Source organism: Taudactylus pleione, unplaced genomic scaffold, assembly GCF_031769625.1.
Source record: "Taudactylus pleione unplaced genomic scaffold, aTauple2 ptg000903l, whole genome shotgun sequence".
NCBI classification, from domain to species: Eukaryota; Metazoa; Chordata; class Amphibia; order Anura; family Myobatrachidae; genus Taudactylus; species Taudactylus pleione.
Genome location: NW_028285304.1, coordinates 3,591,502 through 3,611,851, shown reverse-complemented (window position 1 = coordinate 3,611,851; position 20,350 = coordinate 3,591,502). Strand labels below are relative to the sequence as shown.

The following is a 20,350-nucleotide window of genomic DNA, read 5'->3' as shown; positions in this document are numbered from 1 at the left end:
AAACAGTGGGCGGAATGTCTCGTACGCTTGCTGACACGCAGAGGGGGTGATTCAGAGGTGGACGCAAGAAAACAGGCAAATGTCCCGTGTTTTACATATGCGCATGCGTTTCTGGGTGGCAACTGGGGGGTTGGCTAACAGTCGTGGGCGTGTTCATTGTCAGCGGCTGCGTCTACAGACGCACTCGGGCATTCTGTTCCTCCCAAAGGCAGGTGCAGCAGTTGATGGTGCGCCCATAATGCACATCGGCGGATTCGCGCCCCTGCCGGTGTGCTTAATCATTAGGACGCCCATGGCTGTGGCATTAGCGTAAAGTCGATGCCGCTACAGCAACTCTGATCACCCCCAGATACTCATAAAGGCGGGCAGATACTTGCCTTGGCATAAACTAGGAAATTGGCTGGCGCGGCCGGATGCGTCTGACTTGGAACTATGCCCTAAATTATCCAGAGTTTGTAGACAACACTACCAGCTAATCTGTGATCGTCCGAACAGAAGGAACAGATTAAATCATTCACGGCCAGCGGGATTTAAAACAGCAAAACTATAGCATGTAATGGCTACTTTAAATCTTGCAGACAAAGCTGTAGAACATCCATTGCTTAGTAAGTATAGCCTGTGGTTTATGTAAGAGAAGCAGCAGCTTCAGTCAGTCACCATTTGGAGCAAAACCAGCTGAATGGTGCAAATTTGGGCAGGCTGAAGTGATGCGTGTGTAAACTCGTTACAAGTGGCCACGCCCCTTCTCGAGGACACGAGTTGTCATCTCGCTCAGGTCACTACAAACGTTGGGAGGAACGCAAAACTCGATGCACACCATGTAAATATCATATATTATATTACACAGAAAAGCTTGCACTATCAGGAAGAGATAGAGGAGCAGCAGCCAAAGGTGGGCAGGTTATTGAGGTGGAGCATCGGCCAGAGGTGGGTAAGGTCATTGAGGCGGAGTGGCAGCCAGGAGGTGGGCAGGACAGGTCATTGAGGTGGAGCGGCAGCCAAAAGGTGGGCAGGTCATTAATGTGGAGCCACAGCCAGAGGTGGGCAGGTCATTGAGGTCAAGCAGCAACCAGAGGTGGCCAAGTCATTGAGGTGGAGTGGCAGCCAAAGGTGGGCAGATCATTGAAGTGGAGCAGCAACCAGAGGTGGCCAAGTCATTGAGGTGAAGCAGTGGCCAGAGGTGGGCAGGTTATTGAGGTGGAGTGGCAGCCAAAGGTGGGCAGGTCACTGAGGTGGAGCGGCAGCTAAAGGTGGCCAGGTCATTGAGGTGGAGCGGCAACCAGAGGTGGCCAGTTCATTGAGCTGGAGCAGCAGTCAAAGGTGGGAAGGTCATTGAGCTGGAGCGGCAGCCAGTGATGAGCAGGTAATTGAGGTGGAGCGACAGCCAGTGGTGAGCAAGTCATTGAGGTGGAGCAGCAGCCTGTGGTGAGCAGGTCATTGAGGTGGAGCGGCAGCCAGAGGTCACAAGGTCATTGAGGTGGAGCCATAGCCAGAGGCTGAGAAGTGTAACTAGCAGATATGAAGCTGATTAGTGGCAGAAGAGGAGTAGCCACTAGTGGATTACCGTATGTATTCTATATTCTATACAATAAATAACATATCTCACATGTTGCACGTCTGACACTAGTATGCATTCAATGTCAAAATGTTCTAATGTGCATAATCTACTTGAGTGGTAAGATCACAGATCAGCATTCTATATTTTGTCCACCACAACTACAGAATTATTTAGTCCATGGTGCTGCATTTAAAATCTTTACTAAACTACACCATTCTGCAATATACATCTGTAAGGACATGTGGCAATGCTGCATTATCTTCAGGGCTTTCCCAGTTACAGACTTGTTGCATTTTGCAGTAGAACAGGTTCAATTTGTGCCTTTCCGAATAAGCATATAAATTAGAAGTGCTACACATACAAGTTCTGTCTGTGGCCTCATGGGGGCCGGCTAACAGGCCAATGGTCTGCGATCACCTAAGAGGCCATCAGCCAGTTTGTATGATAGCCCATTATGTCAGCACATTCCAAACTCTTATCATGCGGATGTATAGAAAATATGATTTTTATTGCTGCCATTTTGGGCTTTTAAATATGTCTAGTTCCTTCCTCGTTGGTCTACCCATGTCATCCCTACACAAGCTTTGCCTCAGATACAACTAGCATGGTGCTTTTCCCTATGGTGCGCGCTGCTGCAAAGCAGAGGGGGGCGTGGTCACCATTGTAAGGGGCTCGTTTGAACCACCCTTGCATTACCAGGCCCCTAGATAGGCCCTAGCACTTTGTACCTTGCTCCGCCCCCTCTCAGGGCCTCTGGCTGAGAGCTGTAGTTCAGAAGCGGCGAGAGTCTTGGAGTAATGAGGAGAAACAATATGTTGCGTATGGATTATGCAGGAGGACACTGGCTAACACGGACTCCCAATGATGTGAGCTTTAGGGAAAACCCACCATAATCTGACTATTGTCTCTTTCTCTGGCGGCTCTGTTGGACCCCTGAGAGATACGTCTGAGTGATAATTGCTGGGCAACATTTTCAAAAGTTGAAGAAAGTTTCATCTTTCTGTTGTCTGCTTGTGCTGAACTTTCATTTCCTTCATTACTGGCCTAATTATGAAAAATTAGCCTGACGAAGATTGGAACATTACAGTACACTGCTGTATGCACGGATAAATGAGCTGTTTGTTTATGCTATACTCCACTGCAGCGACTTCATCTCAAGCAATATGGCACAAATAGATTCCATGATTAGTATCGCAGTATTAGCCTTTATTTTTATGAAGAGCCACAAAACTCTGCAGAGCCGTAACAGTGGGGAAATAGGTCATTCTGCATAAATCAAGTAACATACAGAAGAGGCAAAATGCAGGTCACTCAAATTCAGCATAGTATATATGTGGTAATAGGCTAGGTATAGAACATGCCTAAAGCATAGCACAGAATACAGGAGGAGAGACCCTGCTCGTGAGAGCTTACAATCTAATGGGGACCGGAGAGACTGAGTTGGGGTGGTGGTGACGATACGGAGAGAGAATGAGGGAAGAACACTTTGGGGTGAGTGACAGTATAGACTGATAGACTTTCATGACTAGATGAGTTTTTAATGAGCATTTACAACTGCAGAGGATGGTGGAGAATCTGGGAGGGTATGAAAACGGGTTCTATAGGGGAGGAGCAGCACAGGAGAAATCTTGTATGCATTCGTATGGACGTGGTTATCAGCGGGGGGGTCGAGGCACTGGTCATTGGCAGAGCAGAGCTATAAAGGAGTGATGTGTGAGCAAGAGGAAAAGCTGGTTAACGGGTGGCAGGCAGGTCCAAGAGGATGAGCATGTAGAAGTCAACCTTAGACTAGCAGAGAAGATTGGTGGTGAGGGGTGAAGATGACTGAAGACCATAGACCTAGTCCCCACATACAAGGAGGTAGAACAGATGGTGGAGATTGGAGTAAAGTGTGTGGGACCTGGCTGGAGGAGATATCTCGATGGACGGTGTCAATTTTGCTGGTGATGTTGGAAGAACGGTCTGCGAGTATACCCACCTTCCTTGACCTGAAGGTGGCAGTAGATACTAGCACCACATATAATGATCAGATAGTAGTCTCGAATGTTGTGAACAGGAGAGATGGTTGAGGGGGAATGACTTGGAAGGTGTAGCAGTGAGAGGGGTAGAAATATACCGTAAGCAATGGCTTACCTAAGGTAAGACTGGAGGATACGAGAGAGGAGATGGTGGTGAGCAGGGGAAAGTGGACAAGGAAAAGGTGGAATAGGGTAAGGTGAGGGTAAGTGGTAGGAGAAGGGAGTGTTTAGAGAAAGGTCAGGAAGTACAGGGAAGGGAAAGTAGCAGAAGAGGAGACAGCTCAGAACAAAGAGGGTAACAAGGACACAGACAGTCCTGGGGTGGAGACAAGTTACAGTTGGAGAGGAGCAATAAAGAAGATGAAAGCAATGGGACAGAGCCAGGGCTAGGCACGGTAGAGTAAAACACAAGGTATTGTAGAATAATTGAGAGAGTAATAAGTGGGCGAGAGTGTGCACGACAGAGCTACACATGGAGGAATAAGACTGGGCTGCCAGTGTACCTACCTTCCTTCACCTGGTAGATCACCTTGCCCTCTATATGCTCCGTGCCCGCAGGTTCCTGCTCTAAGCCTGTAGACCGGTACATCGGCTCTGGAACAGGGGGGTCCCACTCTGAACAAGCATAAAGATGAATTAGAGAAATGGGACAATTTCCTTTGTTGCCTTATGGTGCCCATACTGGAGTGAATGGGAAAACTCCAACCATTACATGCTGCAGCACCCAGGTCTTATACGGCACAATCAGTGTCGTCCCATCTGTTGTACATCAGTATATGCTAATATCAGAAAAGAAGAAAGAATGAGGACCAAAAAGGTGCACTCCTGTGTCTGTATCATGTATCTATATATCAACGTATTATGAATAACATGTCCTATACCATCACGTGTAGGACTAAAAGACTTCTTACTAGAAATGTACTAATCACTTTATTTTTGATTTGCTTAATTTCACTTTAAATTGTATTATTATACTTGATCAGTTGTGACATCATCAGTTATAATCACAGTCAGCTGACTGTCATGGTATCAAATCGTCCCAAACCTCGAATATTCTTTATACAACAGTAGGAAATATATCACCTATATAATAATTTCAGAAGGTCTCTCTGGTGTCCTCAACGTGCAAGCAGGGGACAATGCGACGTGAGGGGAGGGGGCAGCGCCATGATGGAGAAGGTGGTGGTGGGAACAGCAGAGAGGGGGCGGTGCCCGGCCAGAGTGTATGGCGGGGCTGAGCAGGGGGTGGACACTAAGGGCCATATTCAATTTGGGAGCGAAAAGTCCTTGCTGGACTTTTCGCTCTACATCAGAGATTTTGCAGGGATAAAGTATCGGGCGCGTGCCACTTTATCCTCGCATTCAATTAGGATCCAGCGAAAACGGGACCTGGCGGAAAGTTAATGATCGCAAAAATTCGGTAATTTTCAGGAATTCCTCCTAGGACCCCCCTAAAGATGTCCTGTCATGGGGATCACTATGAGTACCCCCGTTTTTCCCTGCTGAAGCTAATTAGGGGTTTTAATAGCCCCGGCAGCTGCTTTTTTGCGCCTGTGAAGAAGTGATGAAGAATAGCACCAAGGGTTTTTTTTCCAAAAATAACTATGACCATCAAATTTTTTTTACCACAAAATTCAAAGTACATTTTTTGGGGCGTCCCAATTTTTTTTTTTTTTATATACAGATTATTTTTAGGGGACACTCCCTGGGGTGCAGGCTATGTTTTTTATTTTTAATTATATATACGATCTCTGAGAAAACTAAATCAGGCCTTGCGACCTCCGCTGATCCGGCGTCCCCGGGCTCACATGCCCTCAGCGCTACGCAGACAGCCAGCATTACTGTAAAAGCATTTATAATGCTGCTGTGGTGCATGTATTGTCATTTATAACGTGACACAAAATGCCCATCATGCAGTATATTAGCGAATGTGTGTAACTAAGACTTCAGCATTTTATTTACAAGTAAATAGCAGTTTTAATTAGATTAGTCTTTTGTGCTGTCAGACAGCAGCGTGCTGGGGAATTTGTACGCTTCTAAACTAATATAAAGTGGCAGGGTAAGTACAAATGTAGCATTAGAAGAAGTGCTATATGCTGTGCTTTATATTAATAAGATATTACAAGTCATGGAGGCATATTCACCAAGTGGTGGGGTTGCAGATTGTCTGGGAGTTTGTCCAAGTGATTTAAAAATGGCAGCCAGGCTTGTTATGCATGTAATGTTAGTGCGGTTTTAAAACCATCATCAGTCGGCAGTTTTGCAAACTTGCCACTTAGTTAATAATTTACCCCCTACAGTATCATGACCTGTACTATATGGTAAAACACCCCTATTATCAATATAATGTACAGCATGTTCTAACCCCTATGTGAGCTCCACTGTATCAAGACAACATGTAACGTTATAAAACAGGACAGCCAGGCGCTCACCGATGTGCTGAATTCTTTCCTTGAGAACCTGGCACTCGTATGGCCATCGAGGCTGCTGGAAGAAGCTGGCCGAGGACACGCCATACAGATCTCGTGGCTCCCTAAGTCGGGGCACTTTTCTTCCGCAATGATTTTCATACACAATCTGGGTGGTCCGGGGGTTGGGGTAATAGAATGGATCGGCTAGAGAGAGAAAGAAATATAAATATATAAAATATATATATATATATATATATATATATATATATATTACAAAGACCAAATAACCAGCATATTATACTACCCATCATACAACAAATACCATCCAATGTACAACATATTATTATTACCCAACACACATTATTATGCCATCTAGTGTGCTTATTGCACCAGCCAGCTTCTAATGCACATCGTGCCAGCCTGTTCCTTAACAAATTGTTAAGCCTATTCCACAACGCCGAGGAAGTACCAGCCCTTCATTTCTTACACTGTGATGCCAGCCCGACACAGAACAACGAGTGAACGTGGGTGTTCCTTATTGTTTCCAAAATACAAAATATTGTTCCTTATAGGTTCCAAAATACACCGTACACATTTATCAAAGATCATTTGAGGTAAATTCCCCGAAAACACCTGTTTTCGGGGGTTTACCTCAAATACTTAGTATCCCCCGAATGTATGAAGGAGGGACCGCAGCAGGTACCGATACCTGCTGCGATCCCTCCATTGCCGCCGGCAGCCGCCTCCCCCATAGGATCTTCCAGATCCCTCCGCCGGCAATGGGCGCCGCTTATGTGCAGGCCGCGGGACTGCGCATGCGCAGCAGCCCGGAATGCACTCCGGCCACATCGCAGAGACGGGCTCTTTTCAGAGCCCGTCTCCGTGCATGTGCCGGGTCATACATTCGGCCGGTATGATCGCATTTTGCAATGCGATCATGGGCGATACTGTGAGCCCCTATGAGCCTAACACAGACATGGAAGTAAATGGTGTTGAGACTGGCCATTCTGTTCGTAGCGGGCTTGCAAAAATATGCTAATGACTTAGCCAATGTCGTGTGCACCCAGACGCCCACCTCTGGTGTCTCACGTGCGTACAAAAGCGGGAACATCGGAGACAATCGGTCGCACATGGTACTTCTGAGTAAGCCTATGCTCTCTCAGACAGAGCGGCTCTCCTAAGACGCCAAGGCCTCTGCAGCTGCAGGCAAATTTACAGAGGCGCACTAGGGCGTGCCTGGAAAATGATTCTGACACTCCTGCGTTTTTATAACCACCTCCACGATACCACCCCCAAACACCGATGACCCGTCACTCACTTTGTGAAGAAATCCCTTCAGCGACAGCCATCGCCGCGCATGCGCAGTGCAGCTGATTCATGAGCAGGGGTAACAAAAATAATATATATCTCCACTGTGTCCAACATGGATATTGCGTCCATCGATACTGAATCAGGCCCTATATACAAAATCTGTACAAATTGCATTTTGTTTTGTGGAATGAGCTATTTAAATGAAGTCCCGTATAATTATATGTTCCTGGCCTCATCCACAGCAATAGCGTACGCCTCTCAATCACACCCTAAATGTGTATATCTGCCCGTATGCAGGGTTGTACAAACCTCTGCGGCTGCACCGCCCTCATCCATACGGCTAGTTTCCTGGCTGTAATCACTATTGATGCAAAAGATCCATCTGTACATAGGGAATCGCATGTATTATCGCCGGCCGCATGGCACGGTTCAAATCCCAACGCGTGAAGCTCGGCAGGGGTGAAGATCCCTACAGGGGTTTTTGGTAAGTACTACTAACCCTGCTTCCCCCTAACTCTTCGGGGTGCCTAACCCTAACCTCCCCGCCTAGTGCATAGCCCTAACCCCCCATCCCCGCAGCCTAAACCTAAGTCTTCGGGGGGGGCCTAACCCTAACCTCCCCTCGGGGGTGCCTAACCCCAACACCCCCTTCCCCTGGCCTAATCCTCCCAGTGGGTGCCTAGCCCTAAATCCCCCCGGGAGCCCTGACACCTAACTGTCCCCCCCGTGGCTGCCGCGCCCGCTGCCCGGCTTACCTCTGTTCGGTATGCCGGGCGTCGGGCTCCCGGCGCAGGTCTAATGCAACATTTTAAGCAGATGCTTGGATTTGCAGAGTCGCAGGTGGGGTCTCATTACATCTCCCGCCAGTCGCGTCATTTGCATATTTTCACATTCGCAGCAGCGCAGGATTAGCGTACTGTGAATCACGCCCAATGCTGCAAAGGAATATAGTACATTTCTACAAGCCCTCGTAAACTCTAATCACACAAGCCAATAAAAAAGAAGAGAAGAGGAGTTATGGATATTAGTAACACTATGCAAAGTAGTCCAATTAATTTACTCAGCGGGAGATCATTGTATTGACCCCATTTAAGTACACTTGTACTGTCCTGCACCTCCGCTGGCTCGCAGCCCGTACCTCTGCCCATCAATATGCTGACTTCCCGCTAACGTAGAAAGTAGACGATACTTTGTCACTGAACATTTACATTATCCCGTTTCCATTTTTAAACGGCAGGACATTACTTTGCGTCTCCTCGAATTGTGAAGAGTCCGGACTCCAGAGCCATTAAAGTGTCACTTTGTGATATTTCAAAGCTCCTTTTTAGTAGCTGTAACAGGAAACGGCAAAGACTGGCTGACACGCTGAATAAATTTGTCTTTGGCACTGGGGGGAACATGCAGAGTGCTGTCACAAGGTATTCAGTGTCAGCCACTGCTGCTGTCATGAATTAGAGATACTTGCTTCGTTTGGCCTAGTGGCTGTAATTACAGGAAATTAATTATTTAAAGGCCCACTAATCCTTAAAACTGCCAGGTATGAACTAAAAGGCAAAATACATTGTTAACCCACGCCTGCCAATATGCACAGCGAGCAAAGACGTGGGGCGTGGTCCAGGGGCGTTTCTAGAGAGGGGGGGGCCAGTGTGCAGTCTCCGACATGGGCTCCCTCCTCTCCGTCCGGCTGCGCAGTGCACTAGAGTGTGCCCAGAGTCTTTAGCGCATGTACAGGTCACCGAGAAAATGGCCGCCGTGGCCATTTTCCCTGCACCGCAATGGGAATAAGGCTGCGGCGGCCATTTTCCAGCCGTTTTTACAGGCGCAGACATTGGCGCCAATGTGGGACTCCGGAGAGGTAAGTTTTATGGGTGCAGGGTGTGCGGTGTGTGCCCCGCACCCATTATAAATACGCCCTGGCTGGCCACACTGCAATGAGGGGCGCATTCGTGTTACCAGGGGACAGTGAATAAGCACTAGGCTGCCCCTTATCCCCCTTTACTTTTCTGTAACGGGAACGTCCAGGAGACTTCCGAATTTTTGAACAGTCCCACAGACTCCCCGAAGAACACGTTAACATCCTGCATCCTGCCCACTTTCTTGATGGGGGCGGTGATCTTGGCCCTATCCCCTTTTTACAGATCACAGATTTGAAAAGCCATGCCAAAAAAATCCCACTTTTAAATATTGACAAACATTTAACATTAGTATAGACTATTTCCAGAAATTTTTTTTTACTTTTTGGTCGACGCAGTTTTTGAGATAATCACGATCAAAAATTTCAGTTTGAATTTGGAAAAAGTTTTCCTCACAAAGCCTATTGTGTTGTATATCATAGGAAAGGGCATTAAAAAAAAAAAAACAGTAAAATGTCACCACTCCCACCTCTCTAGCGTAATGACGAGAGCTGCTATGGGGATTAGAAAATATGCTGGTTGTGTGTTTTTGACAGATTTTTTGAAAATTTTACATATTTTGGAAACGGCATGATATATGTAAATAATATTTTGTATTTTTTTTAGACCACATATATACTCTCCATATACCAAATATTATCAAAATCTGAGCTGGTGAGTTAAAATCACGGAATGACCCTCTCACAGGGGGCGAGATATTAAAGTTGGCAAGTATAGTGAGTGTACATGTAACCACTACGCAAGCAAGCGTAGAAAAAATAGAGAGGGGGGGGGGCATGGGGACACAAATATGTAAAGAAACAACTTTGCAAAGCTTTGCGTACATATTCCTTAATAGTAATTATACTGCAGAAAGAAGATTGCTGGATTTTTAAAGGGGAAAACCACAAATATTTTAATTGAATTTATCTTAATTTAAATTCAAGTATTTGTGCAGGTGCAGAAACAGAAATCTTGTGGACCAGTACACATGATTTTAGGGGCCCCATACCTCCCTGGAAGGTACAGAGTAGAAATAAGGGAAAATACAAAGTTTATGGTGGCTACACATAACATGTCCCCTTTATATCATCACCCCTTCCTTATATGCCATAAGACTACCACATGCCCCTTATATACTTTCCAGGCCCTTTTAGGCAATCACCCCTCCACATACCCCTTTTATGCCTTCAGAATTCTACACATACCCCTTTTATGCCATCAGACCCCTCCACATACCCTTTTTATGCCATCAGACCCCTACACATTCCCCTTTTATGCCATCAGACCCTTCCACATAACCCTATTATGCCATCAGACCCTTACACATACCCCTTTTATGCCATCAGACCCTTACACATACCCCTTTTATGCCATCAGATCCCTACAAATACAACTTCTATGTCATCAGACCCCTCCACATACCACTTCTATGCCATCAGACCCTTACACATACCCCTTTTATGTCATCAGACCCCTACACATACCCATTGTATGCCATCAGACCTCTACACATGCCTCTACCAGTTGATGGAAGGCAACAGATTTGTGGAAGCTCGGGGCCCAGTTGCATGTCCCCCTTGAACCCCCTGTCACCGGCCTGTACTTCATTGCGTAGTATATGGAAATGAGACATTTATTAATACCTGCCAAGACCCTTCTCTCTCTCTCTCTCGTATATGAAACTTATATAATGTAATGAGACTTTGAGACTTAATAAGCCCACTTGTGACGCCTGACATACGCCTGTCACAAATGCTACTGGTTTTGGGCTGGATGCATCGTGAGATCTGTCGGACTGAACATAGTGCCTGATTCATTACGGATCGCTATTGCGATCGCAGCTGCGATTATGCACGCAGACCCACTGTGAAAATATGCTAATGTTTGCAATCGCAATGCCGTCGCAGCCCAACGTAAGGATGCCCACTTCCCCTTACTCATATCCGTAATACTTTGCAAGTCTGCGAAATCATCGGAAACATCGAGTACCATCGGAGCCTCACGCACACTTACAACAGGTCAGATCTTACTCAGAATTTGCTAACCTCATCGCACGCAGTGAGAGCACAAGCTGCGTATGCCATAGCATTGGCTAATTTATGCACGCCCCGGTAACAACGTTCCAACGCACCAACACACCTGCGTTTCACCGACCACTCCCCCATCAACACCCCCAAACGGTCACTTCCTGTTATTTTAAGTGTCTTCTGCTCTGTACCTTAAAAGCACATATTTGTCCTACTGTAAATGAGTCCCACTGTGTACATATATTTATATATCATTTAGTACAATAAAGCAAAACACCATGGTATGATTACCTCCTTCTGCTAACTAGATATGAGAAGTACAAGCACCGTGGCAGGTATCAGTTTATCCTTCATTGCCTGATTACGTGTGAAATGAAGTATGACGACTTCTTGCCTGGCAGGCTAATTATTAGATAAGAATTTGAGATAAGAGGCGATAATGACAGCTGATATGTTTTACTTGCTCCATCCAAGGGACACGTAAGTGATTTAGCAAAGCAAACACTCACACGCAGAGCGCAGACCGGTCACAAATATTTTCACATTCCGTGAGGATTCTGTTACCAGAGAACGCGGCATTTACAGGAAATCAGAGTCAATAGCACCATTGTTCGCAGAGAAAATCAACATATTACACAGTTCTCTATGCTATGTCGACAGCCATGGCCAAAAGTTTTGAGAATGACACAAGTATTGGTTTTCACAAAGCCAGACAGGGGCATGTAGCGGTCACCGATTGAGACTTAAGACGCAGTCGCACTGACCCTGGTTCAGACAGAGGCCCTGATTCAGAGCCGGACGCTCTGACAGAGCGCTCGCTCTGAATCAGGGCCGGTCTTTTTTTTTTTTTTTTAGAACGGCTCCTGGTCGCTCGCATAGCTGTGGGTGACCACCCACAGCTACAGCGAGCGGCCAGGAAGATGGTCGCGATGGTCAAGACCATCGCGACCATCGGGCTTGCGACGAGACCCTTGTGGTAGGGTCTCGTGGCCGCAAGCCCCAGAGAGATTTCGGCACTCGTGATATCAGTTGGGCCGCCCCAAACGGAGGCGTTCACATGGGAACGCCTCAGTTTGGACAGCCACTCCCCCGGCACGCCCACCAAAGGGGGCGTGCTGTCACTCAACATCGACAGCACGCCCCCTTTGGTACGAGACCCGGAGCGACGGAGTGACCGTCGCTATCCGGGTCTCGCACATGCGCACGACGGAGCCGGTTCCGTCGTGCGCATGCGCACTGGTCCACCATCGACCCGGTTGCGAGCGCACAGCTCAGAGTCCTAGAAAAGTAGACCTGTCTTATGGCTTTAAACTGATGTGGGACCAGGGCCTGGATGAGGCGGTTTGCAGTGAATACTCAGAATAAAAAGTCGGGAAATACGGTAAAAAAATTGGGTTTAAAGTAGGGATGTGCAGGCTCGGATAGGTTCGAGTTTGCACGTTGAGTTCGGATTTTTCCCTCCAAAAAAACGGAAATCACAAAGAGGCAAAACGTCATCTTGCATGGACGAACATCATCATTCCTGGACAAGTCCAGGAATGATGATGTTCGTCCATGCAAGATGACGTTTTGCCTCTTTCTGATTTCCGTTTTTTTGGAGGGAAAAATCCGAACTCAACGTGCAAACTCGAACCTATCCGAGCACTCCCTAGTTTAAAGTTGCAGGTGATTGAGGACAAGACATTTAAAACTGGGGTGACAATGACATACATAATAGTAATTTTGTGGGGTGTGTTATGGACCCCGGAGAGACAGAACAAGCTAGACAACATTAGAATTAAAATGAGGATGGCGGGAAAATTTGGGGACATAAATTCACAACAGGGACGTGCTTTTTAATGTAAAGACTGAGGGCCCGATTTAGCGGTGGACGCAGTGGCGATGTCAGATGCAAGCGGATGATGTTTTCAATCAGTGCATGAGTAAAAGACGCAGAACGAATTTGGACACAGAGGGCGGTATTATTAGTGGATGTTCCTGGGTGGTAACTGGGGGGATGGCGAGGCAGACGCGGGGGTGTCATGGCTAGAGACTGCAACTTTGCCGCAGTTGCACTGGCACTGGCGGCCATTTTCAAACGGACATTCAAGGGCTGGTGAAATGTCTGATGGCACGACCTCTTAATACGCACAGCGGCGGATTGGCGCCACAGCCGGCGGACGTCTCCGAACGAAGTCCATCATTGGCTGCGCCATTAGCATATAGATGCAGTCGCACTGCGTAAAAAGACCACACCTCAGAATCAGGACCTCTAACCGGCTTCTCCGTGACGTCAGCTATATTATATTTAGCATAATCTGCACTGACAAGTCTGTATACTGAGGCCTCCAGCCCTTCCCTCGCCCTTCTCCTGGGACATGTGGTGCAGCAACGGCTGAAGGTCGCGGCTCGCTCTGGCGGATGCAGGCGGCAGATCTGATCATTTCCCGGCAGTTATTCATGGCAGCACTCCTAGCAAATCCGTAGTGATAATACGAGCCCACTTCTAATTACCAGAACAGCCTTTTTAATTAAATGCATTTTCCCCGTTTTAGGCTTTTTCTTTTTCGCTGGTTTATGGGAGTTTTTAATTAGAGGCCTTTTTCTATTCTGCTTTAAATAAAACCTGCGGATTTAGAAACAGCCGCGTGTGAGGATGAAAATAAAGCTAACAGGTATCTGCTTATTCGTCTATTTCTCCTTACTCATTTTCCTATTATAATTATGTACAAAATACTGGAGCCTTCCACATTACACCCAGAGGGACTTATCTAGGGTGGTTATACTACAGCACCATTCTACTGATCAGCCTCTAAGGTCTATGGGGCAACAAACAGGTGGTGCTACCACCGTACCGACCAGGTGCTCCCCCCGTGCTCACCTTCCATTACTGTTACTCACACGGATCCTGTGCCACAAAGCCAGTCATCCTGAGCCATGGCTCCTCCCACTGCGCTGTACAGTTAGTGTCACGGACTGTGACAGCGCCTCGGCATCATTATTAGTTGACATTTGTGGTGATGAAGTCCAGGTACTTGGAGACGGTCTCGGGGAGGATATAACTTGTGCCCTAACAGAGCAGAGGTGCTATATGTGAGGGCCACATTACTGCCCCGCTGGTAATCTGACTCTGAGTTTCAGGGTTTAAACCATGTCGCACTGCAGGGGGGGGGCAGAAGATGCAGAGAGATTTAGATTTGGGAAGGGCGTATCCAAACTCAAATATAGGACCTCATTCAGAGTCGGTCGTTGCAGCCGCACGCCACCGATGTTCGCTAAACTGCGCATGTGTAAAGTTCGCAATGCGCGTGCGCAAACTAGCTGCTACGATCAGAAATTTCTCTCTCCTTGAACACAGCCAGTTCGGTAGTTTGAGTGACAGGATGAGGTGTTTGTGGGTGGTAACAGGGGAAGGTGCTTGAAAACGGGGGAGTGGAGATCCGAACGCAGGCGTGCCAAATTATGCAAACGGCGTTTTATGGGAGTGCATAATTAACAAAGTAGTGTCATAGCACATGTGACATGGGTGGTTTGTACACTGACCTGATCGTAGTGCTTAAGTCAACCTTAAGCTCTACGACCAGTTCCGATGGTTACCGATGGTCTCGATTAATCCTTATATGGCCAGAGATGACGTGTAATGCGTACGAGAAGGGGGCGTATTTTTTGTCTTCCGGCCGCATCCTCCCCTTGGTCGGCCAGCTAATGATCCGATCTTAAGGACGCACCTTGCGAGTGCATCATTTGCATATCCGGCCCCTTTTCCCTTACGACCGTGCGGCCGCAACGACCGACTCTGAATGAGGTCCATAATTTGCAGTGTAAAAAACAAAGCTGTCCAGCATGTGTGGGCTACATGGAAAATCAACCAGTATGTAATGTGCATGTAATATAAATATATTGATGAGTACAGTGTCGCCCCACGTGTGTGTACTGCACATGTGTACATTTGTGTGTGCACATGTGTATGTAATACGTACATATGCGCATGTAATATTTCTTCATTGCCTGCTACATTTATGAGTCATCTTGCGTTGGATCGCCCTTCAGGATGTATATAGTATATGCCAACAGGTAAATTCCTGTATGTATTTGTTTTTTTTGCCTATATTATTATCCCATTGCAAGGGGTTACTATGGTGACGATCCAGGGATTGACTGTGATTGGATAATCCTTGGCATCCTTGGTAGTTGTATGCTGTAGATTGATGTGTTATGTGATGCGCCGGCGGAAGTGACATGTGCGCTTCACCTGGTGGAAGTTGCGTCGCTCCGTCCACGTTGTCCTCCTCACGCGGCTCACACGCAGGAAGTACTGGTGTGATGGTGCCGCGTTACACTCGTGTATCACAGGTGGTAAGTGCCGCTTGTTAGATTGATTTGTGTCTGGTGTTTGAGACATGTTTGGGCGCCACTTGGCTGATTGATGGGGGTATTTACGGACCCATTGGGAGATATACAGTTCAAGTTGGGATCCATAAGGAGCTGTTGGATATTGCTGTGGAGGCTGCATTGATGTATCTCCTGATAATGGTCCGGACGGGACCGAAACGTTGAGAATTATTCACTTATGGATTATGTGAGGAATAAAGTTTGATTTTTTCTATATGTGCAATACTGGTGAGTGCCCCTATATATATATATATATATATATATATATATATATATATATATATATATATATCTCCAAAATCAGCCTGGCACTCCCCTCCAATATCCGCAGACAGCTTGCTCCTGGTGCCCTCCACTGGGGTACGAATCCCCCACAATATAGAAATAAAGAACTGGCGGCACTCAGGAGACTTTTGTAGAAATAGTGCAAAACTTTGTGCTTTTAATTGATTAAAAGCACAAAGTTTTGCACTATTTCTACAAAAGTCTCCTGAGTGCCGCCAGTTCTTTATATATATATATATATATATATATATATATATATATATATATATATATAATTTGAAATTTCCTATCTAATCAATGGCGCATTCTTGAGGTAGTTAAAAAACTGTAACTTTCTATTTTACCTGAACCCCAAAAGCAAGTACCCTGGCATAATAGCTACTTAATGAAACAAACCCCAAGTCTAAATTTGCCCCCTACTCTGAGTTATGCCTTCCCCCAAAAAAATCCCCCATAGAGAACAGCAGAAAAGTGGTCCTAATTGAGAATGTCAGAAAAAAGTGACAGTTGGAGCTTTAGATTACTCCCAAATCCTCATTTTTTATGTTTTTGCCCTGAAATTTCGACAGTTCCACCCTTCCGTGCCAAATTTCAGCCCGGTACCTTCTATAGCTTTTGAGGTGTAGCCCCTTAAGCGCAATGCCCCCCACTCCGGAATTCTCTATGGAGAAATCCATTTTTTTAGATGCAGCCTTAATATAAGAAGGGCACCCCCTGCATTGCAGCATGGTTTGGTCCAGATACAAATTAACTTGTTTTTTTTTTTGCTTTGCTCCCAGATCATTATAAGGGGGAGATGTACTAAGCTCTGAAAAGTGATAAGGTGGAGAGGGATAAACCAGCAGCCACTCAGCTCCCAACTGTCATGTTACAGGCTGTGTTTGAAAAATGACAGTTGGGAGCTGATTGGCTGGTGGTTTATCACTCTCCAGTTTGTCACTTTTCAGAGTTTAGTACATCTGGCCCAAAGTGTCCCATAATGACTAGAAACCTCACAATACCTCAGGGGGTTTTAGGTCACTGGACTTTTAAAGTCAGACCCTCTGTGGGTGATTGAGCTCCCCCAATTATTCTGCTTCCACTATCCATGTATATGCATGCTGTTTTTCAATCATAATGGTGGGCACCCGCGTTATTTGGATAACTTGGATCCTATGGATAGCCTGGCAGCTAGGTGGCATCAGGTGGTTGCAGCATAAAGCCAACAGCAAAAGTGTCCGACATTTACAGTATGCCACCCCAAGGGTGACCTAATTCACAGATGACTTATAAAATATAAAAATTAGAACTCTCAAGAACGGGAGTTATGGGAATTGTCCTGCTTTGACATAACACCTTTGATTTTCTAAATACTTCCCCGCCCGGTTGGCTAATATTCCTGTCAATGGGGTGAATGGCAGGACAGCAAAGAGATCTTACCTAGGCTTTACTACAACATCCACTGCGCCCCCTAAGCCATAAAAATAGACATAATGTGTAGGATACACCAACGGCGAGTAAAAGCGATGCGTAATAATAACCACTGCTGTACAATGACAAGCCCTGTGTTGCAAAAATTTCCTTTACAGCCTTAAGCTATAGAAAAAAAAAATTGATTTGTGACTAGATAGAAAGTCAGTCTAATTTAAAAAAAAAAAAAAAAAAAAATTATTGAAAAAGTCAATGGAGCCTAAATGTTAAGTAAATTTATATAGTCTAAATGACTATTTATATCAACATTATATCAACAGTTGCAATATGTTTTCCTTAAAGCAAGGCATATAATTGTTGTGATAAATACACAGCCGGAAAATGATATATCGCCATGAGAACACAGTTAGAACATTGCATACTGCGCCTATATTTAATGTCTATATTTAAACGTTCACTAGTTAAGGAACCTGGTGCGCTCGCATCAAGGGTACAGATCAATAACAGAATATGAAACGTATTTTTTATGTCATTCTTCGAGATGAAGCAGAATTTTAACAGCCGGCTTGACGTGCGGACGGCGGGGCCTGATTTCTGCAGCCGACAGCACTCTTTAGAATTATGCGAAAAAATAAATAAATAAAAAAATTAGACGTATGCACATCAGAAAATCAGTAGTTGCTTTTTCGGCACAGCAGATAATTACCATTTTAAGCGATTTTCTGTATTTTTGTGATCTTTTGGACTTTTATTCCTAGCGCCCACAAAATGCAACCCGCAAAGAGAAAAAAAAAAAAAAGGGAATTAGAAGAAAATCATAGTAATTTCCTCTTCTTTTGTGATAATCCAGTTTAATTATCTCGGCATAATTGTTAAATAGTTTGTAGATGTGCACTTTGCGCACGGCACAGAACAGGTGTTTGCTCACTCCCGTGCAGCCATAAATAATGCAAATGCCCATTTAATCAGCCCAGCACCCATATGAGTATCTTAAACCCTTCCCCCCCCCCCCCCCCCCACCCCCGTTCCACCCTCCCTGAATCCTACATACAGGTCGTCAATTCTGCTGGAGTACACAGCTCTGTTATATTTGCACCTAATTAATAGTCCATGTGGATATAATGTTATCACTGTCAAGCTATTGAAATGCAACACCTACACTGAGACATATAAATCACCCTATCCTTTAACGGGAGAGGCAAATGAGTACTACATTACAGACCAGAGAAGACCATTAATCACCGCGCTATAAACAATAAATAAGGCCGGTACATCCATCAATCTCCCGAGCTGTCTCTTGGCTCCTATTACACAGATGCACACATCGTGGGCTTCAAATTTATGTTCAAAATGAGAGAAAAAAAAAGAAAAAGAAAGGAAGACCAACTTTTTTAATGACATAATAAACATAATAAATAAAAGAAAAATTGGAATAAAAAATAAATATGTATTTATACTTTTATTTCTACCAAATACATAGTACTAGGTAGAAACTACTCCCAACTGACCACAAAAGGGGGTTAGTTAACGGTGGCACTCGCCAGTGGCGCCGGTAGAGGAGGAAAGGGAGCCAACCACAAATTTTAACTCCTTGGGGGAACTATGGCCGGCCAACACAGGGAAGGCTCTGTGCAAATTTCCCATTGGGGACATGACGACGTCCTTTGTGTTGTGACCACACATTCTGTCCCTATCCGCTCTCTTAAAATGTTAGAAGGTATGAGTAAGAGATGCATAATTCAACCAAGGTCCCCTTCACTCATTACACAATCACATATATACTGAAATGCAATTTATGCCTATTTATGCCACAAATTGCATCTCTTTCAACTGCGCATCAACAATTTCTACCCATCCCTATCCATGCCAGCAGACATATTGGCGCTTACAGCTCCTTGAGCTAAGGGGGTGGGCGAAGACAAAGTACAGCAAAGGAGTATTTGTGCAAATTGTGCCCCTTGCAGACCACAAGAAACAAGCTGTTTGCAGGTTGATCACTTGCTGGTGATCGATCTCTATTGCAAAATGCAAACTGATTATAATGATGATGAGCGGCGACTGCTTACGATTGGCTGAATGGACCTGAATCCCTCACGTTTATGCTAATACTATAGCCTGGCCTCTATTTGCATTATCACACAGATATTACCAATCGGAATGCTGATATAAAGCCTATTTCTATTTGATCATTCAATGGGGAAGGTGATAAATGAGTGTATGGATTCAAACTTACACTTTAATTTGGTCTCTGCCTGCTGTTCTAATGCCATTTACAGGGTTGTGTACGGGATTCCGGGAGACTTAAGCTGGCCACACACTAGACCAACTTTCATCTAACCATCCAACTAGTTGATTGGTTGGAATGAAAATCTGGTAACGTATGGGAGTAACTGATGATCAGCAATTTGCTCCTAAATGCCAGAAAGCAGATGAAAATGGTCGTTCAGACAAGTTTGTTAAATGTTTGATCTAAACAATTTGTTCAAACAACAGTCTTTGTCCATTTCACGGCGTTTGGGAGCAAATTGCTGATTGTCATTTGCTTATATTCCTTACCAGATTTTCATTCCAACCAATCAACAAGTTGGCTGGTTGGATGTAAGTTGATCTAGTGTGTGGCCAGCTTTAGGTTTAGGCTGCCGGGAAGGGGGGGGTTAGGTTTAGGCACTAGGGAGGGAGGTTAGGGTCATGCACCCCTAAAGGAGGGTTAGGGGAGTAGGGTTAGTAAATACTTACCTTTGGAGCTGTCGGGATCTTCACTGCTGTATAGGTCCGGCTGTATTTCATACCGATCCCCAAAAGGCATGCATTCTTTTTAAATTGAGTTTAAGGGGATGGACATCCCCATCAGCAGCAGGGGAAACCTAGGCTAACATGCCATCTCAGAGTAGGGACATTCACACCCAATGCCAGCACTGTCCCTATGTCTAGGTTAATCTGCTGCTGAATCCCCCTGTCCCGTCATGTTAAATCTTGCTTTGTGGCTGGATGCTTTCATCACCTTTAATAAAACTACCAATCACTGTAACCTTTGGTGAAGAAAGGGACTGCTCTAATTTCCCGC

General features: G+C 45.5%; 1 protein-coding gene across 5 annotated transcripts in view; it reads right to left on the bottom strand.

The window, feature by feature from the left end:
* The window catches only part of AGBL3 (AGBL carboxypeptidase 3), a 141,845-nt gene that overhangs the window by 70,706 nt on the left and 50,789 nt on the right, over positions 1-20,350 (bottom strand). For all 5 annotated transcript variants that reach the window (XM_088459305.1, XM_088459304.1, XM_088459307.1 and 2 more), the window contains exons 4-5: positions 6,009-6,191; positions 4,084-4,191 (exon numbers count right to left, since the gene is read on the bottom strand). In XM_088459305.1, the coding sequence (XP_088315431.1) occupies positions 4,084-4,191; positions 6,009-6,191 (291 nt within the window). The remainder of the gene's footprint in view (positions 1-4,083; positions 4,192-6,008; positions 6,192-20,350) is intronic.